This window comes from Primulina huaijiensis, chromosome 17 (genome assembly GCF_012295235.1).
Source record: "Primulina huaijiensis isolate GDHJ02 chromosome 17, ASM1229523v2, whole genome shotgun sequence".
NCBI classification, from domain to species: Eukaryota; Viridiplantae; Streptophyta; class Magnoliopsida; order Lamiales; family Gesneriaceae; genus Primulina; species Primulina huaijiensis.
This window is the reverse complement of record NC_133322.1, coordinates 12,947,470-12,963,510: the sequence shown is the minus strand read 5'-3', so window position 1 is coordinate 12,963,510 and position 16,041 is coordinate 12,947,470. Positions and strand designations below refer to the sequence as shown.

The 16,041-nt window shown below is 36.2% G+C and overlaps 1 protein-coding gene across 1 annotated transcript; it reads right to left on the bottom strand.

Moving 5' to 3' along the window:
* Window positions 1-3,242: 3,242 nt before the first annotated feature.
* LOC140962610 (uncharacterized) lies at window positions 3,243-5,159 on the bottom strand. Its single transcript, XM_073421562.1, has 6 exons — window positions 5,088-5,159; window positions 4,922-4,993; window positions 4,800-4,859; window positions 4,376-4,717; window positions 4,007-4,291; window positions 3,243-3,716 (listed from the first exon to the last, which is right to left on the bottom strand). The coding sequence occupies exons 1-6, from the start codon at window positions 5,157-5,159 to the stop codon at window positions 3,243-3,245; spliced, it is 1,305 nt and encodes a 434-aa protein (XP_073277663.1).
* Between the last annotated feature and the right edge of the window lie 10,882 nt (window positions 5,160-16,041).

Here is a 16,041-nt window from a genome sequence, read left to right as displayed (position 1 = left end):
TGTGTGCTATGTCATTACTCATTTACCCAATCAAATGCTCAAATAGATTCACACACTTACTAGTTTTATAACTCAAGAGATCTTTAGTTCAGTTTGACCCTCACTTCATTAACATACAGATTTACTTGCACAGATTCCCAAGGACTTTAGGGGTGATCATTTGGCTCAATAGGTATTCAACATAAGTATATCAAACGATGATATTACACAATGAGATTGTGAGAACCTAAAATTCCAACAGAAGCTAACAATTCCAGTAGCACTCAATAATTCAGAAGATGGTATTTTTCCAGCAGATAGATTTCCAGCAGAAACTATTATTTCAGAAGCTGATATTTTCCAGCAGATTAGAATCCAGCAGACCGAATCCAGCAGCAGAAGAGCGAATTCCAGCAGACAGTTACTAATCCAACTTATGATTTGTAACTGAAGCATTTATCATAGAATTAAAGGCTGTAATGGCACTTAAAGGCAGATTATGACCATTAATTGGGAGGCAAACAGTCTGGAACATTGCCTATAAATAACATCATCAGTCTCTAAATTGGTGTTACACAAATCTTGAGATTATCACTTGAATTTTCGAGTTAAGAGAGTGCTGATTTTCGAGCAGTAGAAACAAGTAGCAAGACCAGTAGATTTCCAGACTTCAACCGAAATTCTTTCAGCAAATTACAGTAAGTGGGCTTATGTATAAATATCTTGAAATCAGTTTGATAATATCTGTTTTAAAGCATATTTTATGTTGATTTCTGATATCTGATTTTGAAGCACTGAAACTCCCTAGTGAACTAATGGTAGGAATATATATTCTGAACATTTCTGAATTCTGATTCTGATTCTGGCCTCACCCCTTAGAGGAGAGAACATATAGGGGACTGATATCAGTTTAGCCATGAAATTCACTAACGTACTTAGTGCTTACTAATTCTGATTTCTGTTCTGAATCTTGTGATTTCTGAATGCTGATTCCTGGGCTGGACATAAGAGTTTTCTGTATATGATTGTATTTCTGTTTCTGTAAAAATGGTGTTTGAAAATTGGGAGTTATTCCCGCCCCTGCTTACTGAGTGACAACCATATCACTCACCCACAACACCCATCTCAGATAAGAACGAGGAAGAAAAGTTAGAAGAAGAAGAGCAGATGCAATTCTGGGACTGGTGAAGAATATCGTTGTTTTTCAGTTCTAGTTTATATTTATTCCTCTGCACTTGTTAAGACGTTGTTATATCCGGGTTTACATTTCTGCTGTAAAACATTATTATTTGAGTTGTATCAGACAATGAATATTCAGTATTATAAATAAAAGACTGGTTTCTGAAATTCTGTACTTCTGAGGCTTGTTGTTTTCGAATGTAAATTTGAGAGCAACGCCGGTGTCGACCAACCCCGTCTCGGGGCGTGACAGAGATGCTTTCGAGCAAATGATTAACGTTCATGCTTGCTGACCATGTTTCTCAAGTATCCATTGGCTTGACTTGAACAACTTTTCTCCACTAGTATATTGGATAAATGTGACAAGGTTAATAGGTCTTGTAAGCTTGTAACGTTAGGCTATGGCTCTTGGCTACAATAGAAGGTATGGAAAATCAAAGTATGAGAGAAATAATCGAATTTTTCATCATCTTCACTTTCATTTCATTCACCATCACTTTATTGTTTTTCTTCTCAATCATATCCTCTATTTCCCATGTTTTTTTTCTTTTTTTTCACCACTTTTTGATTCCTTTCTTTTGATTGTTTTTCTGCTTTCTGTCTCTTTTTTAACTCTTTTTTGCACATTCAATTTTTTTTTTCTTTTCAAGGAGGATTCGAATCATTACAACATCCAATGAACTTATTTCTCTCAGAATTTAGGTAAGACAATAAGTGTATAAGCTTCATTTAGGTAGTTGTTGTGGGATGTAGAATTGATACAAGTGGGGGCTAATTGTATGTCATTGACACACACCACTTGATTTTTAGTAGGCTCAAAATGGGACACTATGGATATTTCATGTTGATTTGGTAGGCTCAAAGGCTCAAACGGTTCCCAAGATTGCCTAAATCATTCCTATGTCACATATTATCCGTATTTCGCCTCGAAAAGTGTTCAAGCAAGTTCTAGATTTCCGTCAATCCATTAGTCAACTCGTACAAACCAATCACATGCATTTTTTTAATAAAAAGGATATATGAGATAGGTGCACAAAGAAAAATCAAGCATTTCAATCTACTCGAGATTCAATGGGCTAACGAACGATAACAACAATGAAAATAGGCCCAAAGACATTGCGAAAGATTGCCTAGGTCATTTATGTGTTTGCAAAAGTGTCAGTTAATGGCATGTGAGAAATACTAAAATTCAGATCTCAATTGTCTATTTAGCATCACAAGTATGTAAATTGTCTCTAAGCATCGATAGTATCAACAAACATGACAGTGCAAAAATTGTGACTCCCAAGTTATCATGAATACATATCTGCATTAGAACTACTATTTCATTTTCACCATCGGCCACACAAATGACGTATCCATGACTCTACCTAACAAATCTAACCAGCAAAATATAAATAAACTATTTTTTTAAAATAATAATCTCCTATGAAATAACTAGTAACGAAATAATAACTCAAATAATCAAGATGCAAGCAAATTGACCTTTCCCCCAAACTTACAGTATGCATTGCCCTCAATGTATAAACAGGAAAGAACGGAAAAAGTATACCTCCCACGACGAGCGTCAATGCTCGCCGTCACCATCGTCGTCATCCTCATTGTTTTTTTCTTAAATCAGGTCGCGCGCATATGCGCGCACTAAACCCGCGTATATGCTCCGAGTTTTCTGTTTCAAGAATTTCTGTTGCTGCATGTCGCGCATATGCGCGCCCTGAGTGGCGCATTTTCTCCAAAGTCTCTGCCTTCCGAGTGTATTTGCTTGTCATCTCGCGCATACGCGCGCCCTCATGTGGCGCATACGCGCAGCATCTTCAGTCTTCCGAGCTGGGCTTCGCGCATGTGCGCGCAATTAAGTCGCGCATATGCGCAATGCCCTCTATCAATTCTTCACTTTTTTTTAAACACCTGCAAAAATAAAACAATTCAAATTAATACTTGAATAGTGAAAATTAAAAAAAAAATAGCAACTAAGGAATTGAAATAAAATAATAAAAACAAAGCGAATGCTAAAAAAATAATTGTGGGTTGCCTCCCACACAGCGCTTGGTTTAACGTCGTCAGCCCGACTATACCAATCTTGTTCATGGTGGTTCGTAAGATTTCTTGGATGCATTTATTGCCACCATTTGACCTTCAACTTCCATGGTCAACCTTCCTCGTTTCACGTCAATGATGGCTCCAACAGTAGCCAATAATGGTCGTCCTAGAATGCCGTGAACGTTCTGATTGTTCTTCATGTCAAGTACCACGAACTCTGCTAGAACATTTAGTTTATCAATCCGAAGTTCAACATCTTCCACAATACCCAACGGTGTCCTGATTGATTTATCTACCATCTGTAAGCCTAGTCCTGTGGGTTTGATACTGCTCAGTCCAAGTTTCTCGTAAAGAGAACTTGGCATTATATTCACACTTGCTCCTGGATCACAGATAGTTCTTTCTACTAGTTGACCCCCTATTTCACATGGTACAACAAATTCCCCGGGGTTTTGCAGCTTTTGAGGAAGATTTCCTTGCTTCTCCTTATCATCTCCTCCAGTAAATGCCACCTCTTCCTACTCTACAGACTGAAGGTTAGAGTGTAGGTTCTTGATATCTTCAAGACCTTTTTTCTTTTGAAATTCAGCTTGTAATTGTAAATATCTATGGGGATAGGGAAGTAAAGAAATATCAACACATTGATTTGAATCATACCTCTCATCTTTCTTACCTCGGACTCTTTTGGTTGGAGTTGGCTTTTCATTCTGGATAGGTGTGGGTTTAACCTCTTTCTCTTCTCTGCTTACCACACCAATTGTACCGTGCCTGACGGTTGAGACGTGAGTTGCTTCGTTATTTGCCTCACTTGCGTTTCAAGGATTTTCAAGGAAGCACCAATATTCGCCATGTGTGTCTCAAGGTTTTCAAGTCTAGACTCAGGTCTAGACATCCTCTTACTAGATTCAACAACAAATGTCCCAACTAAATCCTCAAATGATGGCTTCTCTTCCCCATTTGATGTATTGAACCCCAGTGGAGGATTCAACACATTCTTATTATTTGCGTATGAAAAATTCTCATGATTTCTCAATCCAGGGTGATAAGTATTAGGGGGAGGGTTACCTCGATATCCTCCATAGCCTCCAAATTTCTTGTTGTTGATGTATTAAACTTCTTCAAGAAATTGCGATTCGTCAACAACAACTGGTGCACTTTCACCCTCTGCTGCGCTCACCTTGTTCATAGCTGCTAATTGGGTGGTTAGTGCAGAAAATTGGGCGGTGAGCGATGTAATAGGATCCACAACATACACTCCAGCTGTCCTCTTTACTCCTGACCTCTCAGACGGCCATTGGTAGCTATTAATAGTCATCTGCTCAAGCAAGTCGTAGGCTTGAGCGGGAGATTTGGCAAAGATCGTGCCACCTGCCGCTGCATCCACTATTGTCCGTGTCTGGCCATTCAACCCATTATAAAACAATTCAATCTGCACCCAGTCTTCAAAACCATGATTCGGACACCTTCGAAACAACTCCTTGTACCTTTCCCACGCCTCATAGAGCTGCTCAAAGTCAGTCTGCCTGAAAGTATTGATCTCAATCTTCAATTGTGCAGACTTTGCAGGGGGAAAATATTTAGACAGAAACTTTGTTGCCAACTCTTGCCACGTTGTGATGCTCCCCAGCGGCAGTGATTGAAGTCATCCTCTTGCTTGGTCCCTGAGAGAAAACGGAAACAAACGCAGTCTAATAATATCATCAGAAACATTATTAATTTTTACCGTATCCGTGATCTCCAAGAAGGTCCTCAAATGAACGTGAGGATCCGCAATGGCAGTTCCCGCAAATTGGTTCTGTTGAACCATATTTATTAGGGCAGTTTTTAGTTCGAAATTATTGTGCGTTGATGGTCCCTCTTGCAATTCCAGAATAGTAAGTGTCAATCACTGGTCGGAAGTGATCTCTGATAGGTATGGCCTCCGGCAGGATATGTCTATCGTTTTCCCTGTTCTCAACCATTGTTAAGATTTCTTCCCTTCTAGCTTTTCTTAGTCTTCTCGCAGTTCTTTCGATCTCCAGATAAAAAATAAGCAAGTCGGGATTTTGGTATCTTCGCATGCACTGCAAAACAGCAGAGATTATAAAGTAACAAAAGGAAAATAAAATAAACTCTAAATTAAAGTCAAGACTACTTAGTAACGATATCAATATGTAATTAAATAGTTTACTTCCCCGGCATTGGCGCCAAAAACTTGTTGCGTATTTTCACTACCGCAAGTGTACGATGTCAAGTTTTAGTACTGGTTTGAGTACAGATATCGATCGCAGGAGGAGTAATTATTTAAAACTATATATTAAGTACCATAATTGACATAGTTCAACTTTATTTAGAAAATCAAAGGGTTGGTTTATAATCGATTCAAAGAAAATAACAATTAATGTAATTCTTAGCAGCACACAATAGAATTTCGATGAGTAGATCGATCTAGATATATGATTTCATCTGGTTTCCCCTATGCTAAATTAAAATTGAATACCATATTATTAAATTGCATCATGTTTGCTACCCAAGAACTCGCAATTTTCCTATTCTCTTTTTCAAGTGATAAATAGAACTGTATTACCTATTACTGATTTTAATATGTCTATTCAAAATCACGTAACACGTAATAAATGCAAACAAGGTTCTTTTTGTAGATTCATCAGAGTTATACGTCTTTTGCACGTTATAAACGTCTGACGATGTGATTTCCCTTGTCCTAATCTCAATCCCCTCTGTCGAGTGTTAGATCTCAATTATTTAATCAATCGAATTATGGCCAGTAATCCAAAAGCATTAAGAGCAAGAAATCACAAATAAACACGATGAATTGATTCCATGAAAATTCAAAACTTCAATCACATAAGTTCAACCAAGACTACGTCAATCTCTAGAAAATAGAATTAGTTCAAACTCAAATCTAAATTAATACAAAATCTGTTTGTATTTATTAAAAACGTAAAAGTAAAGAACCGAATTAGAAACGTGTTGAGGAGAGATGAAAGTGTGTCTTCGTGTCCGGATTCAGCGTCTTGTATCTCCGTTCTTCGCGTTCCGCCCTCCGTTGGATCTCATTTTTTCGCTCCTTTTCTCTGTTATGTCGGCTGCGTCAAATTCCATAATCCCCTTCTAAAGCCCACGAAGAAACCTAAATAATCTGGCAAGTCACGTCGCGCGCATATGCGCGAGACCTTCTGTGTATGAGTTTCTTCTCCCGCTCATATGCGCGCCCAAGAGCCGTGCATATGCGCGAGACTCTCTCGATTATGCATCTGCATTCCTTTCTTGCGCGCATATGCGCGACCTAGACTGACGCATATGCGCGGACCTTTCTGTTTTGCTTTGTCTTTCGCAATCTTGCGCACCTATGACTCGCGCATATGCGCGGGTCTTTCTGTCTTAAGAGAAGGGCCATTTTCACCATTTTCTTCTAAGCGCCATTTTTTGCTTCTTTTTACGCCTATGTAGTAGCTTCACCTGTATTCCTGAAAGTACATCAAAGATAACAAAAACGCATAATTTCGCCCAATAAAACTAACAATCTATATGAATTATAAGGATAATTTAAGTGCACAAAATATAACGTCCCGAAAATTTGAATGTCCACGTGAACCACATGCATGCAAGTTATTAAATTTCTTTGGTATTTTATTAAATTGTTTTAAATCTTTAAATGCATTTTTATTTCATTAATTTATGTTTAAATATTTTTATGCATTTTATGCATAATTCATGCATGGTAGAATTTAATTCATAAATTTTTAAAGATTCATGCATTAAAGATTTTTAAGTTCATTTCACGCTCGAACGAGGATCGGAGACCGGAGAATTTTCAAGAAAATTTTTTTTTTTTATTACAAGATTAAGTTTTATTAATTAATATAAGATGTTTTAAAGGTATTTTTCAAGAATTGAGATTTATTGGGTATTTTTACCCGCATGATCTTAATTTTTTAACGGTGCACAAATTTTATCGAATCGAGGAACTTTTTGAGTGTTCGGCTAAAAATTTCAAAAAACTTTTCAACACGAAATATTTTTCGGGAGTGTGTTTGGATTTAATGGGCCTATTTTTAAGCTTATTGGACTTAAAACTCTTTTTATTTTAATTGAGGCTCATTAGTACACAATTTAATTAACCTAAACTACACTTAGACTAAACCTAAACCTACCCTACACCTATTAATATACATCAGCCGACACCTTCCCCATTCCCATCAGTTCTTCATGATTTCAGCATCAATTCTTCATGAAGGTTCGGCCACTTCATCTCTTGCAAAAGAATAATTATTCCGGTTCTCGTTCTTCGATCTCCTCGCGTTTAGATCATCAAGGCACGTCCCGTACTATTATTTCTGCATCTTACACGTCATATTTATGTGGTTATGTGTGATTTTACCAAAGGTTTTCTCGATCCAGTCATGAGCATGAAGGTTGTCAAATTCTTGTTGTGTTCTTGCATTTCCTCGGTGGATGCTCACGTTTTCATGTATTTTTTTGCAAGGGGCTGTCAAGTTAGTGATGTTAGAGGGTTGTGCAGGCTGTGTTTAATGATGTATAGGTGTTGGAGATTCGGGTTTCCAAGCTCGAGGGAAATTCGTTCAGTCAAGCGCATGTGAGGGTGTGTGAGGTCAAGATCGAGAGATTTGGTTTGTCGGCGGTGCGAGGGCTGAGCCAAGGCTTGGACCAGGCCCTGCTGGGTCTGAGACATGGTTTAGAGAGGCTTGCCCGCTGCTGGAACCGTCCTCAAGGCCGTTTGATCAAGTGCAAGTGCGAGGGGCTAGGACTCGGATGATGGGTTGTGTTGTTTCTAGGCTTTCAGCAGGTTGCAGCCTGCATGTAGCTGGGGCCGTGAGTCTATTGGGTCCAGCAAGGTCCTAGGGTGGTCTAGGTAGGTGGAGTCGAGGCTTGAACCGTCGGTGGTGAGCTAGGACGTGACCCTGGAGGTTAGTGAACAAGGGTGATTTAAGTGGGTAGGACCTAGAGATTCATTCAAATGCTGGACCATCAGCCGTGGATATAAGGGTCTGAAATTAAGATTTTTGGACCATTATAGAGTTTATAAGGTGTGGTAAAAAGTTGGGAAAAATTCGGTTAAGTTTCGAGTCGATTCGGGTTAAAACCGAGATCCGGACCAAGTTTTAAAACGAATCGGTTAAGTTTTGAATTTGGCTCTAGTTTACGTCTAGGAATGATTTTAAATATGTTTTGGGATATTTTAAGGAGTTCGGTAAGCTTCGGATCAAAATAATGAGTTTTGGATTTATCCGGGATTTAATCGCCACACGAAACGTTAATTAAAGAATTAATTGAAACGCCTAGATTTAAACTTAATAAAATTATGGAAAATTATATTGAAGCTCAAATAATTATTAGAAGTCTAATTTTTTTAATTTGGAAATTTTATGCTAAGGTTTGATTTAATTCGTGATTAAAACGCATTAATATGTTACATTTAAAGATTAATTTAAAAGTCCGATTTAAGCCAAATAAAAAAAAAATGAAAAAAATTAATGTAGGCTTAAATAATTATTTGGGACATATTAGAGTCAATGAAATTAAAAAAATGTCAAAAACGTGAATTTTTACGCCTAGGGTGAAACGGAAATTTTTGGGTTTTCAGGAGCAAAATGGTCTTTTTGCACCCGGGGTGAGATTTTGGTCATGACAGAACCCTGAGCACAAATCATGATATTTTTAAATGTTCATGCATCACGTTTACGATTTTTACGCTATTATAATAACTATGGTGCATGCTTGGTTTAAAGGAATTAAGAGAGAAAAGTGAGAAAGTGAAGAGCACTCCGTCTCCGCCGCGCTGCGTCGTTATTTCGTTTGTTTTCTGTCAAAACAAACCAAGGCATGTTTATATCTTCTTTCACTCTTCAATCAAGCCATATAGGTATTTTAAATATCGCAAGTACATGATTTTAATGCAAGAAGATCGAAATTGTTCATATTTAATGATGTTATTTATTTATATCACGTGCAAAAATATTCATTTTGAGATTTATGCGATATTGCTTGTGGTCACTTTACTACATGGGATCATTATTAAATCCGGTCGCCAGTTACCGGTCCGGTCGTCAGTTACCGGTCAGTTCAGTTGTTTCACCCAGTATACTGTGGCAGTAGTCTGATCAGACATACATTATTAAGTCCGGTCGCCAGTTACCGGCCCGGTCGCCAGTTACCGGTCAGTTCAGTTCAGTTCAGTTCAGGGACCACTTGCGTAGACCATAATCTCACCAGAAAATTATTACAAGTTATTTCATTACATGGCTCCAAGGAGCAAACCTTTTCACTATGATATTTTCAGTTCAGTTATGCACGTACTATAATTACCAATGAAATGATATTTTACGTTACACCTCAGTACAGGAAATTTTCACTTGCATGCGATTTTATTATTTATTTACTTGTTATTTAAGACATATGCATGCTGAGTCTTTAGGCTCACTAGACTTGATTGTTGTAGGTACTGATGATATCGGGACCGAGGGCGGGGACCAGTGAGCCAGCTCGAGTCGGCAGTAGTGGGACCCGAGGAACTCATTTTCAGCATTTATTATTATTTGGTTGCTCAGACATTTTTATATATTGTGGGATAAATTTTTTCTGTTGTTTCGAAAAATGTTAATTTCTTCCGCTGCCACTTTGAACATCAAACTTTATTTAGCAGTTCAATTATGAATGAGGCAATTTTATTTATTGAAAAAGAAAATTTTTAAATTTTTCGCAATTTTTCAAGCACGGATTTTTAGGCCTTTACACAAAATGCACTAATCAGTTGTTTATCAAATTTGTGAATTTTTAGTATTTTGTTTTTGTTTTCAATGCAACATCTAATTTTTAAAATCACTGAAAAGTGAATAAATAGAGGCTAAAATTAATGAATTAAAAAATATTCTCTAACTTTTTAAGATCTTTTTTAAAAAACTGATTGAAAAAATAGTGAGATGACAAATTTAAGGAATCCCAATTAAATATCGATTCCTGTGATCGTCAACACGGAAATTTAATTCATTATTAGTTTTTTATTATTCGTTAATTCCTATCATATCTTGATCATTTTTTTAAGACATATCAAAACTGTATTTATATTGTCAACTTATCAAAAATTATTTATATTAAAATTATGGTATAAATTTTTAAAAATCTAACATAATTTATGTTTAACCAATTTTGTTGAATAATATTTAACATAATCCGGTTTTTAAAAAATAATATTCATCATGTTTTATGTAAAATTTAAACATGATGCGTTACTCTTTATATTTATGTTTAACCAATAATACATTTTAAAAAATATATTCATCATACATAAATCATTTTAAAGTAAAATTTAAAAACATAAATTTATAAAAAATAATATTCACGACTGCGGGTTGCACTCGTGAATCTTTAGAATGTAATATAATATATATAAAATATAAATATAAATTAGTTTTCATGACACAAACGTTGCCCTTGTAAATTAATATTATGTGTGTTGGGTTCATGTAATGTATTTTTATTTTTAAATTTTTTAAATGATGTTATTCTAATTTTTATTTAATTACTTATAATTTTAATAGATGTGGTAAAATCAGACATGTTTAAATTTTAAAAGATATGTCCTCTTTTTAAATTCGATATTATCCTTTAAATACATTATTATTTGAATATATATTTATATCAATTTCCAATCAAATAATAACATTTGGATACCCGATCAAATTGAATTTTTTTTTTAAAAAAAAATTAATAAAAAGTTAAATCATAGGAGTTATAGATTTGGTGGTTACAAAATTTGAGGATGATAATGAACTTAAAAAAAATGATGAAGATAGGAATTAAAGAATTATGATTTTGACAAATTTGTACTTTTAGGGAAAGAAGCACATATCAATCGTGAGTTGACTAATATTTTAAAACAAACACACGCAAGCTTAATCATCTGCAACAAAACTTAAAAATAATGAATTTATCCTAAAATATAATTAACTAATTTCAAATAAAAAAATTATTTTGACAAAAATGCATTAGAAAGTTGCCCATGTTTGTAATGAATTTCACAACTTTGAAAGGAAAAAAAAAATGGAAATTGAAAGTTTGCATTCTTATTGATATCAAAGAAAATACAATTAGAAATTTAATTAATATCTTGCAGTTGAAGTTGCAAGTGCCGACGGTTTATTGAGGTTGGCTTCCCAGAATATGAAATTGTAATTACAAAATTGGCTATATTATACCATAATGATTAAAAAAAAAAATTACATGATAAAGAAAGATAACATAATAATATAATTCTTTAGGGATGTAAGTGAGTCAAACTATTCGTTAATAGCTCGTGAGAAACTCGGTCAAAATTCGATTCGAGCTCAGTTTGATTGAGTTCGAGTAGCTCTTTTATTTTTTTGAGTCGAGTTTCAATTATTGGTATTTGAGTACTTTTCGAGCTACTCGAGTAATAAAAATATATGCATAATTTTTTATTTAGAAAAATGAAAACTAAGAGATATTTTTCTCAATATATATCCAAATCCGAGTTTGAGTCCGAGCTTGAGTTCATGATCTATGTGTTATAATTCAGACTTTCGAGCTTTTTGAGCTCGAGGAGCTGGAGTATTATGATACAAAGCTTTACTCGTCTCATTTGCACCTCTACTCTACCTATCAAATTCCATTCTCGTTAATGAGATACTACTATAGATTTAATCTACAAAAAAAAATTTATATTGAATTGATAATAATAATTAGATCTACCATATGATGTCGATGACTTGTACCGTTAAAACTATTAACATTAGAATAATCACTTGTAAAGAGACCAATTCACCAGAATGCTCGAACTACTGAACGTACTGAATTTGTTGAACATTGTGAAGCCTCCAACATCTTCTTCAAGCTATTTTTATTCGAGGCTTTCGCACATTCTACATAGATATATCATATCATTTAAGGATCAATTTGTACATCATATTTACAAGACCTCTATGTTAGAGTAGGTGTCCGTCGAGTCAAGTGTTGGCCGAGGATCACATTGAAACTCTATGTGACGTACCGTACTTTTAAATAATTTAAAATTTACGGAGAAATAAAAATTTTCTTAAATGTAAAATAAACTTTCAAATTTGCATTAAAATGTCTTGTTCATCTAAAACATTTGCCGTAAAACAACCTCAATCAAGTTTGCCAACCATCTAAAAATATTTGAAAGAAAAACAAGTACCAACAAAGTTTACAAAAGTAAACATTCAAACAACGTAAATTGGTTTCATCAAAATCAGAGTATTAAAAATCATCATGCATCACACCTTAAAAACATGGGCGGTCCGCGGGTCTAGCCTCCAGCTCAGTCCAAGCCAGCTCCTTGGTCCCCACTCCTAGTCTTCTCGACATCCCCCTCACTTGCATCGATCAAGTCTATTGAGTCTAAAGACTCAACACGTATAAACTGGAAGGTAACAAGTACTACGTAATAAAACCACATTCAACTTCAAAATAGGACGTACATACTTAAAACTTGAACATGCAATCAAACTTGAACATACATACATACATAGACGTGCCATCAACATAGAACTTTTCATAAACATACTTGCATCGTACATACATGAGCATACATAAAATCATTTTGCGTAGAGGAATGTTTCAAAGCAAGTGACTCATACATAAATACGCCTGATCAGACTAAACCACTGTACTGGGCTGACAGGGAAGATCCACTGCCAGATACGTGAGATCCTCGTTCATGCTTTAACGGGTGGATTGGTCCTCGTTCATGCTTTAACGCTTTCCAATCCTGATCTAAACCCGTTCATGCTTTAACGGGGTGGATTGGTCCCTGGTCATGCTTCACCGCTATCCAATACCATACATAATTGGTCACAAGACATTTAGCATACCTCAAAAACTTAAAAGTATTTTCTTTGCACGTCAAAGATACTTATTTGGCGTTGAGGGATTCGTTGGATCTCGCTTGGGGCCACTGCTGCAACATACTAGCATGAGTTTAAATACTTAACTTGCATAACTTAGACGTAGGTAATCGAGCTCACCACCGAAGTAATTAAATAACTTATGACATTCTAGATCGCTCGCGACTTGACCTCGTTTAATAATTGTACTAAACCAGGACATCAACCCCCGAAACAAATCCTAAAATGATGTGTGAACATTTCCCAAAACATAGAAGACAGGATCTTAAAATAGTGTTTTAAAAAAGTCATGGACGAGCGCTTAGGCTCCGGACAGTGCTGCGCTACGGCACTGCCTAGCGCCTAGGCGCTAGCAATGCCGCAGGCCTAGCGCTGCGGTGCCACAAAGGCAGCGTCGCGGCGCCAGGCTTGCGCAGAACGGGTGCTAGGGCGCTCCCTGACGAGCGCTGCGGCGCTAATCCTGCGCACAACCAACCCGAAATAACACATTTTGATGCAATTTTAAAAGTCACGCACAAACGACTCGAACCGATGCAATGAGACTTATCTTAGGATGCTATGACAAAGATTCAACTTAAACAAATATCCCCAAAACAACGACGCTCAACAACTACGCAACATAACCCATAAACATGAATTTTTGACACCAAAATGCTTCCTACGACTTCTAATGCAACCAAGTGCCTATCGACACGAAACGAAGCACCAAAACTCATCCCAACATCATACTCACAATAATTAAACGCAGCAGCGATCACCCTGTTGGATCTCGGTTTTCTACACGCCCAAACGCAGCGGAAGTTTTAAAATTTTTATTTTATTTTGACAATCAAAATATTTTTGATTGGGCGTTCATGTAGTTTTCAAAATCAAAACATTCATAGGATGTTAGAATTTATACCTTCGGTGAAAATTTCACAAGGCTCCAACAATTACGGGGTTAGCAGAGATAGCTCTTGATAAATTCTCTACGAACTTTCTTCAAGTTTCCTTCTATCAAGTCCACTACCAGAAGATTTGTTTCTCTTTCAAATAGCACTAGAATATTTGAAAGAAGTTTTACGTTGAGATAAAAAATTTGAGAGATGACTCAAATTTCTTTTTTTGAAAAATGGCCAAAAATTTTGAGGAATTGTAGTTTCAGATTCTCGAAATCTCATATCATGTGTATGGAGGCTATCCCTTTTTTTTTTTTTAATTTATATATTAAAAATAAGACTTTTAACCTAAATTCCATAATTATGGATTTAGGTTCTTTAATTAAATCCAAAAGGCTTTGTTAATTAAATAGACTAGTCAAACTAGTTTAATTAATTATATTAAAGTCCATTAAGAACTTTAATCATTTAATATGTTGGACTTGTACTCCTACAAGCCCATTAAACATACCTCTCATCATATTTAATTTAATATTTAATTAATTCAACTCTTGAGTTTAATAAATTAAATCCATTATAAATTCAACATTTGAATTTATTATTATAAATTCAACTCCTTGAATTTACTATATAATATAAATTCAACTTCTTGAATTTATTCTCTCAACGGGAACAAACGATCCAGTACTTGTGTGACCCTCAATGGTTCAGGGATACAGCTAGTCGTGGGTTCACAACTCTTTGTGATTCAGGACATAATTCCTTATTCGGGCTTACCCTAGTTAGCCCCATTATTTTTATCAACACCTTGATCAAGAATGTCAGAACTTATTTCTGATTGCAACCATCAGATCATGGTAAGAGCGTCTAGTAGCATCGCCCCATGATCCCCTAGGTATCACTGATAGTGCCTGCAAGAACCAGTCGATTATGATTAACGTACAGTACGGTCCCTTCATCTCATATATCACGATCGAATCTGCAACCATTGGTTTATCGAGGGTTGCATACTAATTCGATAACTATGTGATAACTATAAATAGTGGCATCGCATGTACCGTTCGAGAACTCCTTCTCTAACGTACATCTCATACTCTGGCCAGAGATTCCATGCACTATAATTTCATCAGATCACATAGGATATCCACACCCGCAGGTGAGCGGTGAATCCCCGACTACAATGCACTGGCTCCTATATGTTTCGCAACTGTACCCAACCTCGCCACCTGATGACTCTCCTGGAGCCAGTAAACGAGTCAAAGCACAGTCCTAGCATATAGAGCCTCAGTGTTGTCCCGGGTCGTAAGGACTAATGATGTACAATCATAACCACGGACTTATCCTCTCAATGAATGATAACCACTTGAAAAGTCCGAGGGAGGGTTGTTCGGTATAATCATCATATGACTACCCATCTGCATGTTTGGACATCTCTATGCCCTTACCAAGAAACGCAGTACACAACATCACAGATACTAGTCTCGAGCTCAAGCGACCTTTATCCATGTTTTAGGCGGCTGAATCGACTAGAAATGAATTTAGATAATACAGTGTTTACAAACGAGTTTCAACATCGAATTACGATTCATTTGTATTAAATTATAATCAAGGTCTTTATCTATGTTTGATAACATGGGTAAACAGATAAAGAAATAACAAACCATGAAATAATGATTTATATTAAAATAAAGATTGTTAATTACAAGTGAGTCAATAAAATCCCTAGCCAACAGTTGGCTTGCAGGGCATCTACTCTAACAATCTCCCACTTGCCCTAGAGCCAACTACCCATAAACTTTAATCCCATTGCTTCGCGATGTTTTTCAAACAATGGTCCTGGCAAGGGCTTTGTAAGTGGATCCGCAACGTTATCTGCAGAGGGGACTCTTTCGACTGATATATCTCCTCTTCCCACAATCTCCCGGATGATGTGGAACTTCCTCAGTACATGTTTGGATCGTTGATGAGCCTTGGTTCCTTTGCTTGCACAACGACACCAGTGTTGTCGCATTATACCGGAACTGGATCAACTCCATTAGGAATAACGCCCAACTCTTGGA

Excerpts from the sequence above, each read along its gene's own strand:
- LOC140962610 (XM_073421562.1), bottom strand. The coding sequence starts at position 5,159 with ATGGTTGAGAACAGGGAAAACGATAGACATATCCTGCCGGAGGCCATA. Across the intron at positions 4,860-4,921 it reads TCTTGGAGATCACGGATACG|GGACCAAGCAAGAGGATGAC; the intron begins GTAAAAATTAAT and ends GTTTTCTCTCAG. Across the intron at positions 4,718-4,799 it reads AGCATCACAACGTGGCAAGA|ACTGACTTTGAGCAGCTCTA; the intron begins GTTGGCAACAAA and ends ACTTTCAGGCAG.